Consider the following 24972-nt stretch of genomic DNA (forward strand, 5'->3'; position numbering starts at 1 on the left):
TCAGAAGTTGTGAAGGTCTCGTGATGAATTATTTATCTTTGCGGCTAACTGAGGCTACGCCAGACCAAAAAGGCTTGAGGATGAACAACGTAGCTCTGAGAGGACGACAATACCTGTGATTAGGGAAGGTAGATAGGGTTGTGGGATCCATTCCACTTGACACAATGTGCAGTTCTCGTGTTTTCGATGGCTTTACAAGCATAGGCCCTTCACTTGATTGGTGTTGGTGCTAAAGAGGAGTGAACTTATGGTGCTCTAAAGTGTGTATTCGGATGGGAGAAAAGATGCTTAACTCGGTTGAGCAAATTTGACGTCTCAAAAATTATTTATATAGTTGAATGGTTTTCCTGCCGGTCTCTTCAATGGTTTCGCTCAAAACATTGTCTTAAACGAGAATACCCTTTTGGCGATTATCTTAGTCAACCAAAAGAAAGGTAAGCTGACCTTTCATGTTTTTGAGCGTTTTTATGAGTTAGTGGCAATGTTGACACCTACGCGTTGCCCATTACGGTTTGTATTATTTTTGGTATGTCAAAAGGAAAGTGCAATTTCCATTGTTTTGAGAGGCTGAATGGCTCACCTCATTAGCCTTTTGGTACTTAAACGCTTAACAAAGTGCTTGTTTGGTAGGAAGCCAATAAAATGAACATTTCTCGGACATAGTTAGACCGTACGAACAAAGAACAACTCCATTAGCCAAAACTCGTTGGAAAAGTTCAATGAACATTACATGAAACTCAAGATTGCAGTAATTTGTTTTTGAGCCCATGCATCCAGACCAACTGAACGTTGAAATCTTTTTCACCATGAAGTCAACCGTCTGCTTTATCAGAATACCATAAGAATTGACATTATTGAGCCCCCCCACTTGCAATTTGGAGAGCAAATCCTTTTAAAATTCTTTTCCTAAAATCCATGGTTGTAATTTTGAGAACCCTCAGGGATAGACAAGGGTTTGAGCGCAATTCAAATGACTTTTCTTTGTCTTAATCGAACCACAATAACGTTGTATTAACCAATGAGGAGAGGAGGTCCTTTTGATCTCCAAAATATTCAAATGTTCTTCGTTCCTCAATTATTGAAGCTGAATTTGCGTTATTTTAAAAGTTTGTGCATTAAAAAAAATTATCTTTCTCAGGGAACTTCTGAAATCTTCCTTGGCCATTCGCTTGTTTTAAAGTACTTCTTAAATGCAACATCTGGGAGGAAGACCCGATATTATTTGAAGTCGTGAGATATTCGTACCTTTGTCCTGCAAAATAGATCGCTTAAAAGGTCAAATTGAACTTGGACATACACCCTAAATATTTTGTTTCATAACTACGTGTTCAATTAGAAACAACAGGGTCTACTCAACCCCAAATAGCAACACATTTGTCTAGCTTCTTGTCGCTCTTATCCCTACCGAGAATAATGATAGTTTTAACCCGTCACTGATTAGAAAAAATAGCCCTAATGCAGGCTCGATATTAGCTCTTCTTGGAGTATCATTATTCCATCAATGCCCGATGCCTTAACAAAACATTCAAATGCATCATTCATTCGCCTGAGCGATAAGAACTCAGCCCATCCCATATCCGTTGTGCCGTACATTTTGTCTGAATTCTAATGATTCGCCATATGGGATTTGCCCTGAGGTAAAATCTAGCCACCCTGAACAGCAGGAGGGATCAATGTAAATTCGGGCATTTGAAATAAATGCGGTCGGGAAAATCGTTCAATCCTGGCGATAAAGATTATTTAAAAGTTTCTGTTCGAGCATACAAAACGTCATGACTTATGTGCTTATTTACTTACGCATACTTCTATTCGATTTCAATTTTTCTTGTGGAAGCCAATATGTCAATACTACGAAAATGTGTTTCAAAATAATTTCTTTTTATAGCCCTGACACAGTTCGTGAATCGTGTTAAACCATATTTTTTGTCAACAATTAGCCATCAACTCATTTGAACTTGCTTTAGGTGACCCTACTCTTTCAAAAAGGCAAGTTTCAGATTAGTTTGAGCAATTACCAAAACGTCAAATAGGTTTTCGAATTTGTCACAAAATTAACCCCTAACAATGCAGAAAAAACGTTGGTGACCGAAAATAGTGAGTCAGGCTTTACTTTCCTCCCCTAACATGTCCGGAAAGATTTACTTGTTTAACCAATGGTGTGATTTGCTCAAATTTAGTAATCTGAGATTTTTCGTTTCCTCAGCTTAAATCCCGACTGGTTAGGTCCACGATTTCGAACACTTCATTAAATACTTGTTGCGGTTCAGGGGTAGCAAAGATCCTCTCTCAAATTTTGTCTTTCTTGGTTATTAAGATTGGAAAAGCACTCAAAAATTGCGAGAGGGATTGTCAAAACCAATTGAATATATATTAGTATGTGTGAGTTTTCCTGAGATGGCCTTCGTTTGGCTCCTGAAAGCAAAAACAAATTGCGGTCTACTAGCACAGTAGTATGGAGGAATGATTACCCAACGGTGATGCTATTTGAATTCACTCAAATTAGTCCTAGTGTTGAAATTCTGCCTAGGGAAGGACTAATTGAAGGATCGACGATCTTGAGGGATAACGCCAGCTGAAAAGAAACTAAAAAATCAGAACTAAAAGACAGACATTCACTTCGGAACAGCTAGCTACAGTTTGGAGTTCCCTTATTCCCACCATTTGCTCGACTCAACCCGAGGCAATTATAAAGTGGTACTAAATACCATGGTAAAATCAGTCCTTTTTATACTTTCATTTTAATTCTTATAGATACATCACTGTTCGAGCACTCGCTGCCCTAAAAATCCAATTCAATGTTATCTCATCCCCCACTTCTAGAACGTTTTTGTTTCTTTGGGCAATTCTGCACCACTACGACTTTTTATCTTGATTTTCCACATCACTTTGAATCAATGATATGCTTACCGACGCGGTTGATTGACATAAATACCGGTAAAATATTTCGACCTTCGAAGTGCTCTCACTGATTGGCCCATTTACTTTGAGTACGTGGGGTAAAAGTTTGCTTGTCTGTGAACAGTTTAGGTAAGAAGTCATTGACGAACGGTTGTCACTGACTTCTAGAGATATGGATTTACAACGCAAGAAAAGATTTCGAATCGCCTCCATCATTCAACTTGGCTAAATTTGGCATAACATTTTCTTTGCCGTTACATTATATGATAAAAAAAAAATGGCTAAATAGCTCCAACTCTGCATTAGAGTACACAGAAGAGGTAGTCAAATCTAGGCCGTAATGACATTTGAAATTTCTATCTTCGGCATACTCTAGGTCACCTAAAAAAGCTCTTAATATCAAAGGGTCTTGTTTTTCATTCAGTTTTACAATGATTCAACTCTTTTGTTTTGGTGATATATTATGATAAGGGATTTAAAGGAGCTGTGACCCGAAGAGGCCTGTTTTGCCGGAAACCTTTTTTCTCTAAATATATATTTCCTTTTAGAAAACTGTCCCGTCGTACACTTGTACCAGAGATTGTGCATATTTTTTGTCCCATGCCGGCCAAGCAAATATCTTGGTAGTCGTAGTCCTGCATGGCATCTTTTATCTCTCATTCGGAAACTAGACCAACTCTAGACAAAGCTTAAATCATCAAATTGATTTAGGTTCGATCATAACAACGAACAAGCCTGCTTCGCGTAAAAACTGATGTGAGCAAGGCCAAGGAGTCCGATGAAGAGAACTTGGCGAAGACGAAAAACCTGAAAACGTTCTACGGGAACTTATAAAAGCCTGGACCAATGCAAGATAGGCAAGGCACTACAGGGATCTTGCCTCAATTATACGCTCCATTTTATCTCATCTTATTGTAACGAACCCGAGTCCCTGAATAAAACGACAAAAACACTTGATAATAAGTACGCAATATGAAAATGTTGAACCAATATTCCCAACTCTGTGTTTGAGACTCGGGCTTCTGAAAAACTACATATATGGAAGGTCCCACTGACCTAGGGAACGCACATATGAAAGTCAAAGTTGATGATAGGATGTTTCTACAACCGATCAATGGAATAAAATACTTCCTCTCATTGAGTCTTGAGGCTTGGACTACTACGATGGAAACTGGAAGCGCAAAGTCACCCTGATGCAAGACGGGGCCCCCTGCCACACGCCCAAGGTCATGCAGAAGTACCTGGGGGATAGCTGAGGCAAGGAGAAGTGGCAAACCAGCTCCCCTAATTTGAACCAGATGGATCTCTGGGCGTGAGGGTCCCTGGCGGCTGTGACCAATGCTAGGCGCCAGCCTATCCTGGAGACACTCAAGGAGGTCATCAGGACCAGGTGGGAGAATGTCCTGAACCCAGAGGCCGTCCGCAAAGCGGGCTGCGAGGTCAAGACCAGAATGGCCAGAGTTGCGCTCGCAAATGGCGCTTGAATAATGTAATTCAAAGTTGTATTTCTCAAAAACTTTAATGCAATAAAAAACAAATTTAATGCAAACTGAAGTAAAGTATTAACTTCTTATGACGTAAATTTTGTTGCTCTCGGTCGCTTAGCGAATGAGCAAGAGCCTTATTTACAACTATCCAAACTTTTGCCTCGCTCTGCCAAACATTGCAAGGGTGAGAAAATTGACTCCCTAGATCTCCAAGTCCATTGGTGACATTTTCAAGAAAGGCCAGAAGGTCATTAAGGCTCTCAAGACCAATCATTGTGAGGTTGAGTGCAAAGTTGGCTGAGGCAAGCCCTCAAGCACAGGGATTCAAGTCAACCTCAGAAGGATCAAGGAAATGTTGAAAAAACACCCTGACAGCAATATTCATCAGTATTCCAATGTCTGTTTTTGCCACAAGGATTGTCAACCAGGCTGGCCTCAAGTCCCTACCGACCTTGTCTAAGATGGGCAAAGAAAAGAGGATGCAAAGCTACCTGAAGCTAGAAGAGTGTTTCATCAACAACAAAGGCAATCTGCAAGTCACTTTTTCCCTTCATGTGTCGAACTGATAGGACAGAACACTACCAAAAACACTGGACACAATTTTGTTCAGCTGATAGCTAAGTGTTCCAAATTTATATGAACAAAACTTGCATTCGTCTCTAGCCAAAAGGTGCCCATTGTAGGGCACCTTTTGCTGCCTTGGGTTTGTTCAAAGAAATGATTGGTTATGGTTGACATTAAAAAAAAAAAACGTATTTATCATTTTCTGAAAACGGTAGACTCTGTTCCTCTTGATGGCGTCAATCTCAGTCAAATCAGAGCACTAATCATTGATTAGTTCACTTCATTTTCATTTGAGCATTGAGCTCAGGTTATCATTCTCAAACATTAAGCAATAATCGAGTTAATGGCCAATTCTTGTCAGAAAAATTACCCAAACCAGACCATTGTTTTTGAAAACAACTCAAGAAGTCGAGTAGACACTTTTTTCTCCGGTAAGAGAAAAAAACCATCAGAATCTAATGTCACAACATGGCCGGTCAACGAGAAAAATGTAGCTTAATATTGAATGGGGACCATTCATCCTTTAACGTTCTAGGCAAAGGAACTGTTTTCTTCATTTGTTATGCCTTTATATGATCGAACGATCAATTACTGTTCCATGCTCATGCATTGTCCAACCATACGTACATACAACCCGGCCAACTTGACCCTCAACTGGGCATCCTAGGGCAATCATCAATCTTGCGTCATTTATTGCGTTATCTAACGACTCTATTCCAACCTATCCAATCGATTCGCACGTACAAACGTGCATACTTTTACGATTAGCGTTATACGTGAACATTCACGATCACCCCTTCAAGGCAAGTCTGCTCAAGCAAGATAAGGCCTTAAGGCCATGTGAGAGAGAGGCAAATGCATGAACAGTTATTCTTAATCCAACCTCGTGTTCTCTGTGCTCTTCTAGAAGGACTTGCCGTATTTTCCCAGTGAAAAGACCCTGTACCAAGCCAGACGTAAACGGTTGGGGTGCCGATCCAAGGCAACCATAATGGAGGGCAGAACCAGGCGAGAAGCCAGCTTCTACCAACAGTTCCGAGCCACCCTGATTCGGAACTTGTTGAGGAAGAAACGCGCCCTTCGTCATACCCTTCGGGTGAGTCAGAATTCGGATCTCAGATTTAGTGGAACAAATCTAACAAGGAATATGAATATGATGCTATGGAGAAAAGGATTCATTAAGCTGGATTCTTTGTGAAAAAACGACGGTGAATATCGCCGTCACGCTGTTTATGTCAACTTCGATGTCAATACTCGAATGACATTGAATTTTCAATAATTAACAGGTTACTTCGTTTGAGATGAGAGGCTGGGGTGATGAAAAGAATATTCTGGAAAGTCTCAAATAGAGTACAATTCAGTGGATGTATCTCGGAGAGAGATTTCAATTATGTTTAATAGGGGAGCAACCATTTGATCAGGCCTAATGCAAATATCCTTATCTCGATAACATCAAGAATGGATAACTCGATGGAGCGGTAAAATGGTCTGTTAGCTCTACAAAGGAATCTCAAATCTTAATTACATGATACGATGACTAATTTTCAGATACACATTGATTGGTGTATTAAGATACTGTGCATGATATATTTCACACACATATAATTAATTTTTGAGGTTGTTCTGAACAGCTTCAATGTCAAGGTTAACTCAATAAATTGACTCGGGAACCACTATACATTGTATAAAATTCCTGCTTGTTCTCTGATTGCTAACTGATCAACAAGGTTTAATTTTCAATGAAATGTCAGAGAAGAAGGTGACTTTGACTTTTTCAAGTGTGAAGGAGTTCAGTTAACAATACATTAGTGAAATCGCTACGAACAGCCACCAATGGTGGTTCCTAATCAGTAGGACGGGTAAAAACATTGCACTAAAAACGACCAAATATTTAAATTACATTTAATCGAAAAAGTTACAAATATTAAAAAAATATTTATTATTGAAATGCATAAACATACCAGTGGGACTTCGCATATCTGATTTTGGAAATGCACATTTTCCTTTGAGTTTGGTCTGATAGTATTTTTTGCTTGATTTGCGTACTCAAGTTCTCGAGATGGAGAACAAATATTTAAATTACATTTAATCGAAAAAGTTACAAATATTAAAAAAATATTTATTATTGAAATGCATAAACATACCAGTGGGACTTCGCATATCTGATTTTGGAAATGCACATTTGCCTTTGAGTTTGGTCTGATAGTATTTTTTGCTTGATTTGCGTACTCAAGTTCTCGAGATGGAGAACAAAAATATCACTCAAGTGTGACTAGATTGTTAGCTTCCTCAGGATGGGATTGATTTGACCTAAGAAGAAGCTAGTGAGAGAACTAGATTTCGCACCAATCAGTCAATGTTCGACTTGTTTGAGGGTCACTTGGAGTTGTTTCCAGGAATTATCCTACGTTCTTAAACAAATATATATTTCTCTTTCTTCAATAATGGTCCTAATTCCTCAGGCACATCCTGAAATTTCTGAAAAATCTGTGAAACTCTAAAGGCTAAATTCTATTTTGCTGCCTATTCCTGCAGCGGGTCTCATTATAAAACACCCGGTAAATAGTGCAGCCATCAATCTGCCATAGTAGAAAATTCCAGTGTATCATAGTTACTCTAGTTATTAGTGTCCATGGATGCAGTAAAAAAGTACAAAAAAAAGAAAATCATTTTTACCCTTCTTCCTTTTCTGTTCAATGTTACTCGATGAACCCGACATATTTCTGCTGGAGGCTATGATGTTTTGAATTAGATACCATACCACTTTAGAGTTGGACCAAAAATCTACTAATTCACGTGTTTGGTTCTTGAATCGCCTAAATATGATGAAAATGTGGAAAATATTACCCATGGGATTGAAAACGTCTAGATATTTACTTTTTGAGAAAATAGCCAAAATATCTAAAAAATATTTCTTATTGAAATTATTTTTTTTACCCGCTCTACTAATCATTAACCATTCAAAGCTTAACAAAAAATCTGGCCTAGCCCTAGCCCACATTCAAGGACCAACTTGGTCTGCCAACTCAAATTCGTTGGAAGACCAAATATCATCTTTTAGAATATTGTTTACCTGAAAGATGTATACCCAAAAACCGTTGTCAACTTGTACATTTGCCCATCAAGAGGAAGGAGTACGATTGCGCTTTGGTGCAGCACTTATTAAAAGAGATGATTGCGGATGCTAAAGTAACCAAATGAATATTTCTAATCAGTATTAATTTCTAGTTAAAAGCCAGCTATGCCAAACCTACCTCGTGCACAAGTACGTCAATTTCAGCTTATCAAAACATCAACCCAAATTTGCTTTAAAACGAGTCTAGATCTAGCCCTGAGGGAATTCAAAGAAATATGATATTTTCCAATACTTATATCCTGCCCATATCACAACTTTGGCTTTCTTGTTGTAACGAGGCGAGGGATATTAAAATCAAACGCTATTTGTATTTTTTAGGAAATCTTGGCTCCCATCTACTTCTTGGCCATTATCATAATCTTAAAACTCGCCATTCCTGAGCCTTTCTACGCTCAAGTGGATCAACCACAGGTTAGTTATATTGCAGTACTCTACTACGTAATTTATGAGTTGAACCCACAGAGATTTTATTGTGAATGAGCATCTGCTGCAGAGTGGTTTGGTCGTTTCACAAGCCTCCACCAATTGTGAAGTAAAGATGCTCATGCACACTATGTTAAACATTATCTTACGTCGATGAGAAAAGAGACAATTTGAATCCTTGTTTCGGCATTCATTGGGTTTGTTTTTCAGCCTCCCATTGAAGTCTTCAGCACTTTCCCATTTCAATACACCGAACGAGCAGATCTGATCATCATTCCGTCTGATCTGGAAAACCATGAGTTTATGCTACAGCTCCAAAATAATCCAACTTTAAAGGTACGGTATCAGGTTGTTTTGAAAATATTCGTTTTTCTATATAAAAAAGACGTTTCAGATTGCGAATTTCACCTTTCTGGATTCGGAGGAAGACTTGGAACAACTATTTGATCAAGATCCAAACCAGATCTACGCCGCCATTATTTTCAATGATTACTCATTGGACACGGTGAGTGGTTCACAAGTACTTGGAAAGTAATAGAAGCAATATTTTTGGGCTTTAACAGTGACAATCATGGCCAAGAAACTAGTGAAATCCCCGAAATATCCAATCCATATTTCATTACTTAAAGAAATGTCACTTTATTCTTGTGGTGAGAAAGGTCCAATATGGTCCACGTCACAGTTACAGCTATTTCCTCTGGGGTCAGGAAATGGCACAGTTGATGAGCTAATATTGAACAAAATGACTCATCTTATTTCAGTTGGATTATCAAATTCGGTTCTCCTCTCAAGATCCAATTTATGCCTTACCGGGTTCTTACTCAAAAATCGGGGGCAACACCGAATGTCGAGGTTTGAACGGGCTTCATCTTTCCTAACCTATTCCAGACTTAATGGACGACCCATTCTCTACTTATCTTTTCTAGTGAAAGGTAAACCTACCGCCAATCAAAAAGAACTTGGTCTTTCCGCCTTTTTTCCGATTCGCAAACGAATGCTCGGGAACTTGGGTGGAAAAATGAGCCGTCAAATTAGATCGGTGGAACAAGATGAGGGTCCTTATACTAAAATGTAAGAACTTTTGTTCCATTCATCTCAGACAATCAACACCAAATGGCTGTCTCGGATCCCATGAAATTGGACCCGTCACTTTGTACGATCCCAATCTGTCATTTCCTGGGATTGATCATACAGGTCTATTTTCAGCGGAGAGTCCCATACTTTCGTTCAAACTCATTATCAGTTAACGAATTATGATTGATGTAACAATCGACCAATTGATTAAGGCCAATATTTGGACCGGTTGACAGAGAACCACTAATCGTAATTTCATTGTAACCTTTTTTCTGATCCGTTCCAACTTGTTACAGACAGGATGGTCCTGATTCGCTTTTCGGGTTTCCTGCTCCTTGCAGCGTTGGAACTTATTACTGGTCAGGGTTTTCAACCATCCAAGCTGTCATTGACAACGAATGGATGAAGGTGAGTGACTGTTAATTACAATCTCCGAGTCTCATGAATCTTGATTAAACGTGTCAAGTTTGATTGCAGTTCCAATTGGCCAAGTCAGGCGAGACATTCACGTTCCCGAAAATCGCCCTTCAAATGATGCCTAAGCACGAATTCACGGGCACGGCGGCCGTGATTTTGCGCTCAATCATCCCACTGTACTTGGTCATCTCGTTGTCCCAGTTCATCACACCCATGTTGATTGTGGTGGTGGATGAGAAGGAGAAGAAAATCAAGGAGAGCATGAAGATGGTGGGACTTCGGGATTCTGTATTTTGGTGAGAGCAGAATTTGTTTCGGGGTTCAGCACCTCCACCTAGGTATTATTTGGTCTTTCCATATTTTCGACTTTCCATTCCGTAGTCCACTACCCGGGACATCGTCGAAATTGACGAGGCATAAAATGGAGATCTTGGGCATTCGCTGCATCAAGCAAAACAGCTCTTGGGGAGAAAAATAAGTCCCATATTTTGAAAAATTGTAGTATTTTAAAGGGCAAATCTTCATTTGGGCATTAGGTCTCATATTTTGGAAAGTACAAAAGCTGGTTCTAGTTGCCTCACAGATAGCTTTTGATGTTCCAAAGTAGTAAAGAATAAATGCTAATCACTAAAATACTTAATTAGAATTGAAATGTACCAAAACAAGTTCACCAATTTTTGGGATGGGGGCACTTTTTACAATCAAGGAACTAAGAGGAACATGTACGTAGAGGAGGAGACATGTGCGCGTGCATTTCATAAAAGTACAAATTGCACATTACGACACCCCTGTAATTAAAATGCTGATATCTATTATTTTACTTCCTTTGGGTCTTCCTTGGTTTCTTGCAGAGCTGTGATGTAATTGTAATCACAATAACGTTTCCAAGCAATTACAATGAATTACATTAGCAATCAACAGACTTGTAATTTGTTTCATGTCAAGACATCAGAAAAGAAATGCAATTGAATCACAGTTGGCAAGTTCTTGTAATTTGAAGTTTTGTTGCCCAGATCATTGTGATGGCAATCAATTATATCATAGAAATAGTCAACAGAACTCTGGTATCTTAGTAACAGAGGTTCAACGCTTTTTAATACAGACTTTCATCAATCAATTTCTCACAAAATAAGCAATTTTTTGGTCTCTCAAAACAATATGCTCAAATACTCTAACCAAAGAAAAAGCAAAGAAAGTAATTTTTTGAAGTACATCGAATTATGTCAATTTCATCAAACTTTTTTGAACTGCGGAATGACGTCACAGCTGGCTGCAGAAGACAAACATTGCCGTCCTACCTCTGTTTCTCTATACTATTGACTCCTTTAAGTAGCAGCTGTCTGATATTGTCAGTACAAATTATGGGAGGTGAATGGGATACTTTTCAATAAAGTAGAGGTACTACAAAAAACAAGCTGCAACGCGCAATGTTAGACAAAAACTTTTCCAAGGTTTCAAAAAGTCTCTTGTAAAAATAGAAAATTCTAAAGTAGCAAAATTAAGCCCCAAAAAAGCTTTTCTCGTCTAAAAAGTATTTTTCAAGCATGTAAATGAATAAATCTATGACAGTTAATTAAGTTGAAGTGCTACATGAACCATTGTTTTCATGAATAAATGAATTGGAACTCTAATTCAATCCCTTAACAAAGAACTACTAACTCTAAAAAGCACGAGTGACATCTCAAAATTGGATGATGACGTCATCTTCTTTCCTGCTTCAATGTCCCATAAATTGTTTATGCCAAAGAATGTCCCCATTGTAGATAGGAACAAGTCAATGCCAGGCGAGGGTGGAACTCTTTTTTGGAAACATTTGATTTGGTGGTAGGTGTTTAAAGTCTCTTCGAGAAAGCTTTCTCGTTTTATCAGTCTAAAGAGATTATGAAAAGGCGTTCCACGTCTCCAGAAATATGAAAGGATGTCAGGCAAGACATTCATCGAAAGCGTCGCAACAGGCAAAAGATAGTCAAGACCAGAAAAAAACTTTTGTCATTCTTAGTAAAGTAAATAAATAGAATGGCCCATCATCGGGAATTATTTGCTGAAAAGGTGAGTTTTGTTGTTTACAAGGGAAAAATGCCTCCAACATGAATGCTACAAAGAAGATGTAGTTCCCTGTTCCAGAATGCTTGTCAGGGTCCTTTGATGTCACGTTCCAACTTTTGGTTCCACGATGATCTTTTCATCATTATTATTATTTCTGGGCACTCTTTTTGAACGTCCTGGGAGGGCACCAAGTTCAAATTAAAGTTTCCCGTGAAAAGGGGGATTGAATTAACGGGTAAAAGATGTTTCCCTGGAATTAGTCAATGAATAATTCATGAGAAATGCCAAACGAGTGAGTCTGTTGGATCCGTTTACGGCTAGCTGGACGGAAACGTTGTCAAAACTGGAACTGCATTTGGACGTTGCATATCTGATAAACAGCAATGGATGCACCCTAGTTAATACAACAACGTTCATTCCACTCGTTTCAGGCTCTCATGGTTCGCTGTCTACTCGGTGATGGTTCTCATTATCGCCATCATTGGATCTGTCCTTGTCTACTTTGTAGTGATCAAGAGCACCAATTTCTGGGTGCTTTTCGTCCTCATGTTCGAGTTTGGATTGTCCATGATCATGTTCGCCTTCATGCTCACGTCACTCTTCAGCAAAGCTAAGGTCAGTGGTCCTTTAGGATTGAACTGGTCAATAATCGAGCCAATTCTCAGTCATATATTCATTTTGGCCCGCTTATAGCCCGCTGGGATTGTGGGTGGATTATCCACGATGCTCCTGTCGTGCTTGTACTACTTGCAAGTTTTCCTCTCTGGATCCCACGAGATCATTTTTTGGTTACTGGGCCTGCTGAGTCCCACGGCTTTCGCCATGGGGGTAGACAAGGTGGGTGGTTGAACAAGTGAAGTACGTGTTAGAGTGATGTGCAAGAAGTATCCTCTTTCGGTTTTAGCTCATGTACTTTGATTTGGAGTCAAAACAGTTGGATCTCTGGGATCCCGCGGACAGTATCCCCGTGGCGGGCGTTATGATCATGCTAGCTGTGGGTAAGTCGGTTGATTACAGTGCTTTTCAGCGCAACTTTCTTACAAAGGGGATGGTTCTATTTTCATTTTTTTGAGGGCCTTCTTTCTCCCTACTTGGAGTATAGCCCCAAGCACTTCAACAAGGAAAAGTTGTCATTCTTATTTAATTCTATATTCGCATTGGCTAACCCTTGACGATGCTGTACATGGGGTTGATCTGGAATTCTTATCAAAATCTCTTGATAATATGCTGGAGAATCAATGCTACATATTCTCTGCGAAGTTAGAGGGGAACTAATTGAACAATGCGTAAAAGCCGGGGAATATATTCTTGCTTTATACGCGTTGCCCTTTGGATCTCTCGGCTACAATAGCTCCCTATGGAGTTACCTCTAAAAGATCCTTGTAGCGCTCTTTCTTCTTGTACTTGGAACAACTTGTTGTGAGAGCCAAATGTCTTAAGCGCTTGTAGCTCTTGGTGGAGCCATTGAAAAGTTGAATAGCATATAGTTGCATTGTGGATCATGATACAACTTGACCATTGAATCAGTATCCTAAACCTGCTGGGATGGGCCTCGCCTAAGCGTTCTCGGTTTTGTTCCAGATATTGTTTTGTACTTGCTTATCGCATTCTACTTGGACAACGTGGTTCCTACTGAGTATGGAACCCGTCGGAAGCCGTGGTATTTTCTTCAACCCTCATACTGGAAATCGTCTGTCAAGTAAGTCCCTCCCTACCTAGATACATACCTACGTACCTACTTATCTCCCGTGATGGTCTCGTTTCATTGTGCTCGTGATTGTAATCAGTTGACTGCTTTCCTCGACAGCAGCGCCCTCTGTGCCAGGAAATCTCAGTAAGCTATGGTAGATAGATATCACGCTGGTTTTAGGTTATTCTTGGTAACCAAACCAGTTTGCGTACACGAGTTCTTTGTTTTTGTTCAACGTGATTGGATTTTCAATTAGATTTTCAAATGAATGCTTGAATGTTTGAAGGATCCTTATCGCTCGGCAACGTTTCTCTTGTTAGAGTGAATGATCCTGACCGGATGCAAAAGATGCGCAGTTTGATCGATGAATCCAATTTCAATGGACCCGATTTTGAAGCCATCCCATCATCGATGAAAGGCCGTGAGGCTATTGTGATCAACCAACTCAAAAAGACCTTCAAATCTTTGGGGAGTGCACCCGTTCATGCGGTCAAAGACATCAGTCTCAAGATCTATCCTGGCGAGATCACGGCCATTTTAGGGCATAACGGGGCCGGTAAAAGCACCTTATTCAACATGCTCACAGGAATGACCTCAATTACTTCAGGCTCAGCCGATATTTTTGGGTGAGGACTGTGCTTTTTCTTGAGTCACGTGAAAGAGCTTGCTTTTGACACCGCTAGGTTTGTACTTTGACAGATTTGATGTGACGGACAGTAATCAGATGGAAGAAATCCGGAAGATCACTGGAATTTGCCCTCAACATGATGTCCTCTTTGACGAGCTGACCCCAAGGGAGCATTTGACGTTTTTCGCCAGAATCCGAGTGAGTTCATTTTCATTCGTTCTTTAGTTCTCGGTTTTATTTCGATTTGATTGGATGAGTGGGAATGGTGCACATTTTTGTTTGATAACCAGATATTGGAATACCTAAGAATAAAACATGAATGATTCTGATGATTCCTAGAAAAAAAAAATCCCCCATCTACAGCAGGTTTTCGAATTAAGAAAATACCAAGTATATTGTTATCCTCTTTCTGTGAATGACGAGTTGAAAATGATGGAATTGCGTTGTTCAGAAATTTCCGTCACAGGCTTTCGATGATTGTTTTACGTAAAAAGATAATGACGAAACTAAACATTCATCAGGCGTCCAATTAGGCAAAGTGGAACGTTTCTTCCGCCATCCCTACCTTCCAAAAAAGTCCTCACCCAAAAAGTTTGCTAGCTGTTGTTCCCAACTTTGTTATTCAGAAAGACGAAGAAAGCAAGAGAGTGAGGTGAAAAACATTTGCTGTTGATTGATTGCTCCCTTCGATGATTTTTGTATTTTGCGGTATCATCCCCTATCATCCCCCTATTTTAGATGGCGGATTTGAAAAAGTTTCGATGTTGAAGGTGGACTTTGAACCACTAAGAAAGGACGGGGTTTGAATTGTTGTTAGATAACTTTCAACAAGGCTCCCAAGACTTTTAAAGACGGTTTTTGATAGCAGTAAATCAAGAAGTTCAATTTCTGTGTTTTAGAAAAAAGTCAGTGTTGGTTAAAAATCTTATAAAATGACATTTAGTCTGATGTGCCGTTAAGTGTGTTTTAAAGTGAAGAATATCAAAATCATTACAAATGTTAGTTGTTACACCTTCAGCAGAAATTTCATGGACATATATAAAGCGGCTACTTAGCTATTGCAGGTTGAATTTTCCAGTTTTTGTCAAAACCAGGCGACAAATGCCCTAATGGTACTTTGACGATAAATACTTAAATTTTTACATACTTTTACGACCCCACATTTTCATATGATCAACTTTCTTTCCTTTAAAAGATGATATATCAGTTAAAAATGGCATATTTAGTGATTTAAAAACGCATGTCATATTTTGAAAACGTAATTCAAAATATCTTCTAAAATTATAATGTTATTGCATGCTCAAAAAATGGCAGTATTCCATAAAGCGTTTCCTTAAAATGGCATTGGTTCTCATGAAATTGCAAGAAACTACTCAAAGAGGTATATAAAGCACATTTATTTAATATTCTGTCATAAATAAGCATTTCAAATACGTTTTAAGTAGCCCTATGACTTATTTTTAGTTAATGTAGCATCACACAATGTAACAAAAATGATTCATCAGAGTATCATCTATGAAATTTCTGCAGAAGGTGCAACTGACACATCTAATGATTTTGATATTGTGCCCTTTTAGTCTGATATGCCATTACGTGTGTATCAAGAGTCATTTTATAGTTTTTAGATCGACATCTGACTTTAAAAAAAAAAAACAAAAATTAAACTCCTGGCTTGACTGATATCAAAAGCCGTCTTTAAAAGTCTTGAGAGCATAGCTGAAAGTTATTGTACAACATTCTAAACACCGTGAACGGAAATTGCATTTGTCACACGAAATGAATATTAAGTACGAAAGAGGATATGCTCAATGCCAACTATAAATTGATGTCCTTTTGGATTTCCCTTATATATGCCTGTTTCCAATATTACAGTTTTGAATTAAGAAAATCTTATACCAATATCTCATTATGTATGGATTGAGATTGATTTAACTAATATCTATTCAACATTGGAAGGTAGCACCTTTAAGAGACTCAATATTTTGTCCGTTCGTCTCTCTGTTCATTTGATATTTCAAGGTAAATTTCCATTGAAATTTCCCAAGTTGAATAACGAAAGAAGGGCCAGAACTTTGGGCATTGCTAAAATGTTTTCCCAATCGTCCTTTGATGTCATTGTCATTTTTCGCCATTTGTGTTTCCTAGGGAATGGAAGAAAGTGAAATTCCCCAAGAAGTGGAGAGCATCCTGAAAGACACTAATTTGGAAGAAAAGGCGGATGCCGTGGCTTTGAACTTGTCCGGTGGTCAAAAGCGGAAATTGTCCGTGGGTATCGCTTTGATTGGCGATCCCAAGATCATATTTCTGGATGAACCCACTGCTGGTGTTGATCCCTATTCACGACGGTAACGCCACCAATTCTCATTTCTTCCAATTTTGGTCTTCCAATGCGCTTGTTTTTCTTTAGTTGACAAGTTCATTATGCATCAAAGACTTTAAACATGGCCACAAATGAATTCGATTTTCATAGTTAGATTCATGTAAAATTCATTTTGCTGAGCTTTGTTGAAAGTTCATACTGATTGAAGTCAGATTAAAAAAGAGTTGCTGTGGAGGAGTTTCTCCTAGCAATCTGCTTCATGTCAAAACAAGTGAAATGAAAAAGAAAGTCCTCGAAAAAAGGAGTTTTTACAAAAGTAATATGTAACATGTTAGAAGATGGTTGTAGCGCAGTTGGTTAACGCGCTACAAAGCTATGCTCGGGTTCAAAGGTTCAATCCTAGGTCCCCCTCCCCCCATTTCATGGATCATCACGCCTCGAATGGCGCAGCTGGAACCCCGAACGGGACATGACCAAAATGTATATTGATATTGTAAAAAATAACCCGACCCCATGAGAAACAATCTCGCAAAAAAGATTCAAAAAAAGCAAAAAAAACTAAAGAAACCATGAAAATATGCTTTGCTTTTTTCGAGCAAGTTTGCAACGTGCTGTTTTCAATTACAGACATCTCTGGTCAGTCTTGAAAGAAAGGAAAGAAGGAAAGGTGAGAAAGTTGATAGCTTTAATCCTTCAGTGGAAACCCTCTGGCTTTCCAGCCGTTCAACATGAGTATTTTCAACTCCTCTTTGTCTCTCTAGGTGATTCTCTTGACAACTCACTTCATGGATGAAGCGGACATTTTGGCAGATAGAAAGGCCATTGTGTCAGATGGAAAGGTCCGTTGTTACGGGTCATCTTTGTTCCTCAAGAATAAATTTGGAGTGGGCTATCACTTAACGTAAGTGGAAAGCGTCTTAACACCAAGTAGGAAGGAGGGGGGGGGGGTGTCTCTGTTTCTAGGCTAAACGAGAAAGCGTGATCCGCCGATTGAGCTCCACCAACAAACACTTTTTGGTTCAAGGAACGCTTTGGCATCACTGAGAAAAACGATGAACGTTGTTATGACAATAGATTTTAGCTACAAATTGCCGGTCAACGTTTGATTGGCATAACAAAAAACAAGATTCGATTTGATGCAATGGCCAACGACATGATGATGTCTGACTTTTTACTCTGACCAGACGAGTCTGCCGTTCATGATGTAGATGGAAGTTGATGGTTTGGGAATGTCAATCTTTTAATCAACTCAATGGGTTTCGAGTGAAATTTCATCACTCTTGGCAGTGTAAAATGAAAGTAACCGACTATCCAACTTTAGTGGACACTTTAACAAGGGTGGTACTTTCCACCGAGATTTATTCGTAAAACCACCTGAAAAATACAAAAATTTGCAGAACAAGGTGGTTTCGTGAATATTCGAGTGGAATTTCCGCTGCCAGCTAATATTGAAAATGATCATATATTCACAAATCTAACAAATGATCTTCCATTCCTCAGTTTGGTTTTGGAACCAAGTGGGAACATCTCGGAGATTCGAGAACTTGTCAAGCGTTTCATGCCGGATGCAGAACAGAATCGACTTTTTGGGCGAGAACTCTCGTTCATTTTACCTCGGGATGACGTGGACAAGTAAGATCCATTATACGTTCATAAAAGGCACGTCTAACCCTTAAGCTCATTATAGATTTCCAGACCTGTTTTCCGCCATCGAATCGGATATTGACAAGAATCTCTCGGGCATCAGCAGCTACGGTGTTTCCATGACCACTTTGGAGGAGATATTTTTGAAATTAGGCGAAGAGGAAAAGGCCAAAAAGGAAGTGGACGAGCTAGAAATGTCGGGCGAAGCCACCCAGGTGAGCAGAGACTGTTCTTTTAGACTGACCCTTTCATGTTCATAATTGATGCAGGAAAATCTAGTAAAAAAAAGATCATGCGAGATGTCTTCGGTTTGAAACATTTAAACCGTTATACACAGCCAAAGACAAAAGAGACAAGCAATAATGATATCATTTGAACAAACATGATATTACTTATCGGAATATTGTTTGAATCAATATGATGGCTGGCTATGCTGAGATGACGAAGGGTACGGACTTCTAGAGATATGGACTGCGAATGGAAGCCAAAATTTCTTATCTCCTACACCGTTCACTTTATTCCAAATAACCACTTCATACGACCACAAGATCTATTTAAATAGATGACTTTGGCCAAGTTTTGAACCCAAAACCATGCTTAGGGAACTCAAGAGACATGGTCAAAGTTATGAGGTAAACAATACATAGAATTCGAATTTTCTGCCTGCTCTTGGTCAGATACATAAGCTTTTGAAAACATAACTTTGAAACAAAACACTTTGCAAATAAATTATATAAAAATGACCTGTCTTGGATTGAGGAGATCTGCGTTTCTTATTTTATTACTTCAATACGAAAGGTGGCTCAGATTTGCTATGACCAAGAGCAGACCGACTTGGTGGGAAGCCCGTTCATTGTCCATATTTCTAGAAGTTCGTGCCAGGGCCAAACCTCCGACCAAATACAAGAAATTATATTAATTACTAGATAAGGTTTAGAACCTATTAAGTCTTCGAAACGTCCCAAATGTTTACCATGTGTTGGCAGTCCAATAAAAACTGATTGATTCGGTGATTGGTGCTCCCCTCAAAACCTTTGCTTTGGTCTTTCTAGGCCATGATTTCCAAACAAGATGTTGGCAAGATGAATGGTTCGGTCGCACCCACCCAACACATGGCCAATAACCAAAGCAATAAGGAAATGGGCGGATTCTCATTCGAGGCTGTGCCAACGGAGAAATCCAAGTGGCAAATGTTCTGGGCTTTAGCGTGGGTAAGAAAGAGAAATCTAACCAGGATATTTCTTATAGGATCACTTAAAAGCTCTTGCTCGACATTGGCAGGTTCGTTTTGTTCGCAAGTATCGAGAACCCGTAGCCGTACTGGTCCAGATTGTTCTGCCCGTTGTGTATCTGGTCTTGGGCATTTGGCTCACCACTCTTACTTCATTCGATCCTCCCAAAGAGGAACCACTTATCATATCGCCTGCCATCTACGAAAAAGATTTCCCTGAGACGGCTGATTCGGCCGTGTTTTCTATCTGGAGTCCTGACGGTAAGTTTGAACCACAAGAGACTTGTTGATCTCTTACTTATAAGGACCGTGATTTCAGGGGCTGACTTAAGTGGAATGGTCGACAGACTTAATGGATCAACTTTGGAGTTGGGACAGACAACTCAATTCAACGATCTATTGTCAACAATGCAAATGGGCGCTTATAAGGTGAAGGAGTTCAATGAGTGAGTGATTCATGATAAAAATCATAGATTGTGCTTTTGGCCAATCATCTTAAACGAGTACGTTTTAGGGCCGCCAAGTCGCTGGATGTGACGGTCTTGGTGAATTTTACCAGTCTTCATTCGGTCCCCATTATCATCAACCAAATTAGCAACATCATGGCTGATCTCCATAACCTTGACAGCATCAACACCATTTCTCATAACTTCAAGCACACTTCCATGGCTGGTGGTGAGCAGTACAAATAAAAAGGTTTTGTTTTCAATAAGTTCAAGTTGAGTCGTTCCTCCAGATTTTGACTTTGGATCATTTGGTGGGACGATTTTCATTGGATTTACTTACGTGCTTATTCCAATTGGCTTGGCTTTGGAGCTGATAGAAGATCGCGAGGTGAGATTCATTACTTTTAGTGGTTCTCTTACAACTTTTCAACCTCAAAACTCCTTTTTCTTACAGATCCGGGCTAAAAACCAGCTGAGAGTAAATGGATTAACTTTTGGGCTTTACTACGGGTCTTTCTACCTTGTTTTGGGAGGAATGATGTTGATAGTCTTGGCAGTGTTGCTGGGACTGGTTTGGGTAAGGACTTGAAAGCGTTTCACCACATAACAAACATTAATCCAATTCGCAAAACAAAATTTCCACTTTAAACAATCACCCACGGCCTTATGTACCATCAATCTACCCCTATGTTGCGAGATAAGGCTGATTTTACACCATGCGTCTAACACGTGGGAGAGACATGGCTGACACCCAAATCAAGTGCATCTTAGGTACTGGTAACCATGTAACTAACATACACTTATCCGGTAGGCTTTCCAAATCGCTCCTCTCACCTTGATGCCGGCTTTCTTGACCTTGGCTTTGTTGTATCTTATCTACACACCCGCTGCTCTCCTATTTTGTTCAGCCATCAGGTAAGAGTGGGCAAACTAGGAAGGCTGTGGAATAAGTTTTCCTCCTTCAGCCTTTTCCTTGTGTGGATATAACTTGGCACTCTTGAGTCTGTCCAGTCTCTCAAGACGCTGGAATTGATGCGAGACCATTTCTTTCTTTCCATTTTCCAGTTACTTGTTTGATAAGGTGGAGAATGGACAGTTCCTTTTCCCAATTGCTTCCTACGTTGGATTCATTCCATACATTGCTGTCTCTTTATTGGACATGTTTCAGGTACAATAGCAACTCAATCTAGAAGAGGGCGATTAAGATAGGATGATGATTGATGTTCTATTAAATGCGCTTTGGGAGTGTGCTTATTATTATTATCATTATTATTTTTATTACTATTCTTATTATTTTGTTCAGCTGCTTGAAGAAAAAAGAAAAAAAGGCGCTAAGAATGAAAACTTTCAAATTTCATATGGCGAAGTTTCGTCACCATAGATAGTAGAAGAATTTCTATTTAATCTATCAAATACCGTCATAGGTGGCAGATGGATTGGTGGGCAAGATTTGCCACGTGGTTTTTGCCTTTTTGAGCCCAATTTATATTCCATTTGGAGCGGTCTACTATATCAAGTGAGCGAATTATTCTAATAGATTTGAAGAAAAAATTTAAACTTAAATCAATCTTTCCTGTTTTAGTCGACAATTTGTCTTCAACCTTTGCGGAATTACAACCGATTGCTCGGAGATCACCTTTGGCAACTACATGGGACAATATGAGATCTACACCTTGTTCATTGCTTGTGGCTTCCACCTCATTGTTTGGTTCATTGTCCTCAAAGTGGCCGATGTGGTCAAAGACGGTGGAAGCGTTCGAGAAGGATTCTCATTTTTGATGGTAGGAATTCCCTGGTTTGGGAAAGTTAATATTCCATTTTCGAATACCGCACAGCCTTCCTTATATTCCTTTGCAGAAGAACAACGACAAATACAAAAAGATCGACCAAGACCGCGAGAATGTGGATATGATCGAGGACGAAGACGTGGACGTTCGTCGGGAACGTGATGAAGTCAATGAATACTTTGCTCACAACGGCGAAAGTCGTGTTGTGGCCGTTCAAGGCCTACGCAAAGAGTTCCCTACCAACGAAGGCAAAGCTGAAAAAAGTACGACGGTAGCCTTTGATGCATTTGAACGGAGACAAACCATTCACTTTGTTGTTGCTTCTTTCAGCCTCGATTAGCAAAGAGTCTCACAAGAAAGTGAGTAACAAGCTTAAGGTGGCCGTAAGAAACATGACCATGGGAGTTCAGCCAGGAGAGGTGTTTGGTCTCTTGGGCCACAATGGAGCCGGAAAGACCACCACCATGAGAATCATAACCGCTGAAGAGGCTTCCACTGCAGGCAATGTGAAAATTGGCAAGCATAACATTCTCTCGAACGCCTCTCCGGGCTTCGATATGTTGGGATATTGTCCTCAGGTAAACTATTTTTCCATCTTATAATCATTCGACGTTTTGAGCCCCAGTCACTTATTACTTATAAAGCGACCAAAGGATCATAACATTTTACCGCAACAAATAATAAGCAACATATGCGTTAATGAGAAATGCCGAATATTGCTGCTTGTTAGTTATTTACATGCCTTAGGTAAAACCAAAAGAACAAAGGTCTTGCTTTCATCAGATTCCATTTAGTTTCCCAAAAACATTATCGCCGTTTTTTTCTGTTCATTTTAGTTTGATGCCGTGTGGAAAACAATCACAATTCGGGAGCATTTGCAAGTGTATGCTGCCATTCGAGGAGTGGCCAAGCCAAATATCGGCCGACTGACCAATCAATTCATGGAAGGTCTCCAAATTGAAGAGCATTCCAACAAATATGCCAAGGACTGCTCTGGTGGAACGAAACGGAAGTTGAGCTACGCCATGGCCATGTTAGGCGATCCCAAGATTGTTCTGCTCGATGAACCTAGCACAGGAATGGATCCGCAATCCAAACGATTTGTTTGGGACACCATTTTGGCCAGTTTCAAGGTATGCCAGTTATTGTGATTTTGACTGCAAAGTCATTGCATTGCATTTTCTATGATCATGTATTTAGATTAACAACGGTTAGCTTCATGGATTCGTTACGTGATCTTCGAAAAAAAGGAATACCTATTTATATATATTTTAAACTTCATGATTTTCTATCTAAGTAAGCATTTTTCAAGGTTCGATGGTTGTGGTTCTCAGATTTCTATGTATATAATAATTTGAACCTCTGAAATATTTTTTATTATTTTATTTTGGAATGTACCTTCGCCAATCCCCTCGCAATCCTTTTGCGACTAAAAAAAAATTTGCCAAAACTACCAATAGATTGAAAACTCTTAATTTAGTTGAGGTCCTGGCTAGCAGAAAAGCAACAATTTCATTTAACGCCACCCATGCTAAAACATGAATTATTCAAGAGCTCAAAGCCAGGTCATAAATAGTATGTACTTTCAGTTAGGGACAAAAATATTTTTTATCTGTAGATTTCTCGTCATCAATAAGCGTTATAAAACAGAAATGAGTTCAATCTATTTTTTGTTGTTTCTTTGGCCTTTATTTGTCTCCTTAATAAAAAGGAACATTTAACCAGCATTTAAAGTCGTGACCCAAAAACCAATTCAAGGTTTTGATTATTTTCGCCCATTTGAACAACTTAGATAAACGGAAAATTTAGAGGTTCCCTTCAAAAGGCGAAAAACCATCATAAACCTGTACTTCGGAAGGAACAAGAGGAAGGCGAAAATCCTTCACAATTTCCTGGCAACTCTATTTTGTTCGCAACTTGCATCGCTAAACGTTTGGGCTAATTGGCACGAACTTCCGTTTGTACTGTGATACTTGAATCCTTTCTGAATGGCATCCGACTTTCCAATAGTTGACGAATGTCAAGTAGGTAGCCTTCAGTTGAACCATGATCTATCTGTAAAGGTTAAAATCGCACCGTTTTCACCCTAACCTCCATCATATCTTTTGAAATGTTCAATGCTTTTGAAATTGAGTATCCATTCTCTGTAGGATGATAGAGGAGCCATTTTGACAACACATTCCATGGAGGAAGCTGATGCATTGTGTACCAGGGTTGGAATCATGGTCAAAGGAGCTCTCAGGTATTAGTGACTAATTGACAATCAGGGGTCGCTTTAACCCCTAGAAATTCACTTCTCTAAAACCCAATGTCCTATCTTTCAGATGTTTGGGATCCACTCAACACTTGAAAAACCGTTATGGAAGTGGATACATGCTAGAGGCCAAACTAAAGAATGAAGGTGGTCCAGAGGAGGCCTTGGATCAACATTGGTCAACTCTAGAAAAAGAAATCCTCAACGAGTTTCCCGGCGCTGTCCTCCAAGAAAAATTCGCTGATAGACGAACCTATTCCATTCCACAGTCAGCATTCTCATCCTTGGCCTCGGCTTTCAAAACCTTGGAACATCGTAAGAATCTAGATGGGATCATTTGTTATTTCGTTACCTTGGGCTCATACTAAAAGGTCATTCATTGCAGTGAAATCCACTCACGACGTCGAGGAGTACAGCTTTGGTCAGACTACTTTGGAGCAAGTGTTCCTGGAATTTGCAAAGCAACAAGAGGCTGCTGACGAGGAGGCAGATTCTGACGAAATGGAACATCCTACAAATAGGTTGGACGGCAGTCAGAGGAGTGTCAGTAGAACGGGGAGCATCCTCCCTGTAACCGAGCTGTGATTACGTGTATACGTTTTTGGTTGAAAATAATTCCGAACTATTTCTAATGCTTTTAAGAATTGAGAAAAGCATATCATGAATATTTTTTGTGAAAAAAATATGTTTCCAAGGAATGTTATTTTTGGCAGCTTTCCAAAGATCATTTGCCATTTTATGTGATTAATATTGATGTACACGTGGTGTTTAATGATGTTCCATTAAAAACAAAATTATACCCAAAAGACAATTGGTTCATCTCCAAGTAGAATATGTAAGCACAGGTTCAAAAAGCGACGTTTTCTCTGAGTAAGCTTCTCGTATTTGGAAGATAGCTCCTTAAAGCTGTTCTAAACCCGGTTCGAC

At 39.4% G+C, this 24972-nt stretch overlaps 1 protein-coding gene across 3 annotated transcripts; it reads left to right on the forward strand.

Moving 5' to 3' along the window:
• Positions 1 to 142: 142 nt before the first annotated feature.
• Positions 143 to 24856, forward strand: LOC131877730 (cholesterol transporter ABCA5-like). Of its 3 annotated transcripts, none has more exons than XM_059223490.1 (37): positions 143 to 434; positions 5857 to 6045; positions 8404 to 8496; positions 8719 to 8844; positions 8903 to 9013; positions 9270 to 9360; positions 9435 to 9579; positions 9879 to 9990; positions 10060 to 10295; positions 12477 to 12660; positions 12739 to 12882; positions 12950 to 13043; positions 13627 to 13744; positions 13853 to 13879; positions 14056 to 14361; positions 14435 to 14561; positions 16509 to 16708; positions 17311 to 17350; positions 17445 to 17584; positions 18184 to 18315; positions 18371 to 18542; positions 19380 to 19538; positions 19609 to 19819; positions 19878 to 20004; positions 20073 to 20233; positions 20295 to 20392; positions 20459 to 20581; positions 20816 to 20919; positions 21070 to 21172; positions 21429 to 21520; positions 21587 to 21785; positions 21862 to 22054; positions 22122 to 22369; positions 22628 to 22924; positions 23942 to 24033; positions 24116 to 24360; positions 24431 to 24856. In XM_059223490.1, exons 2-37 carry the CDS (start codon positions 5941 to 5943, stop codon positions 24628 to 24630), a joined length of 5355 nt encoding a protein of 1784 aa, XP_059079473.1. In that variant the 5' UTR covers positions 143 to 434; positions 5857 to 5940; the 3' UTR covers positions 24631 to 24856. The 3 variants fall into 3 exon arrangements, with proteins under 3 accessions (XP_059079473.1, XP_059079474.1, XP_059079475.1); XM_059223491.1 differs by having other exon boundaries at positions 13856 to 13879; XM_059223492.1 differs by lacking the exon at positions 13853 to 13879.
• The last annotated feature ends 116 nt before the right edge of the window (positions 24857 to 24972 follow it).

The sequence above is a fragment of the Tigriopus californicus genome, chromosome 3 (assembly GCF_007210705.1).
Source record: "Tigriopus californicus strain San Diego chromosome 3, Tcal_SD_v2.1, whole genome shotgun sequence".
NCBI lineage: Eukaryota > Metazoa > Arthropoda > Copepoda > Harpacticoida > Harpacticidae > Tigriopus > Tigriopus californicus.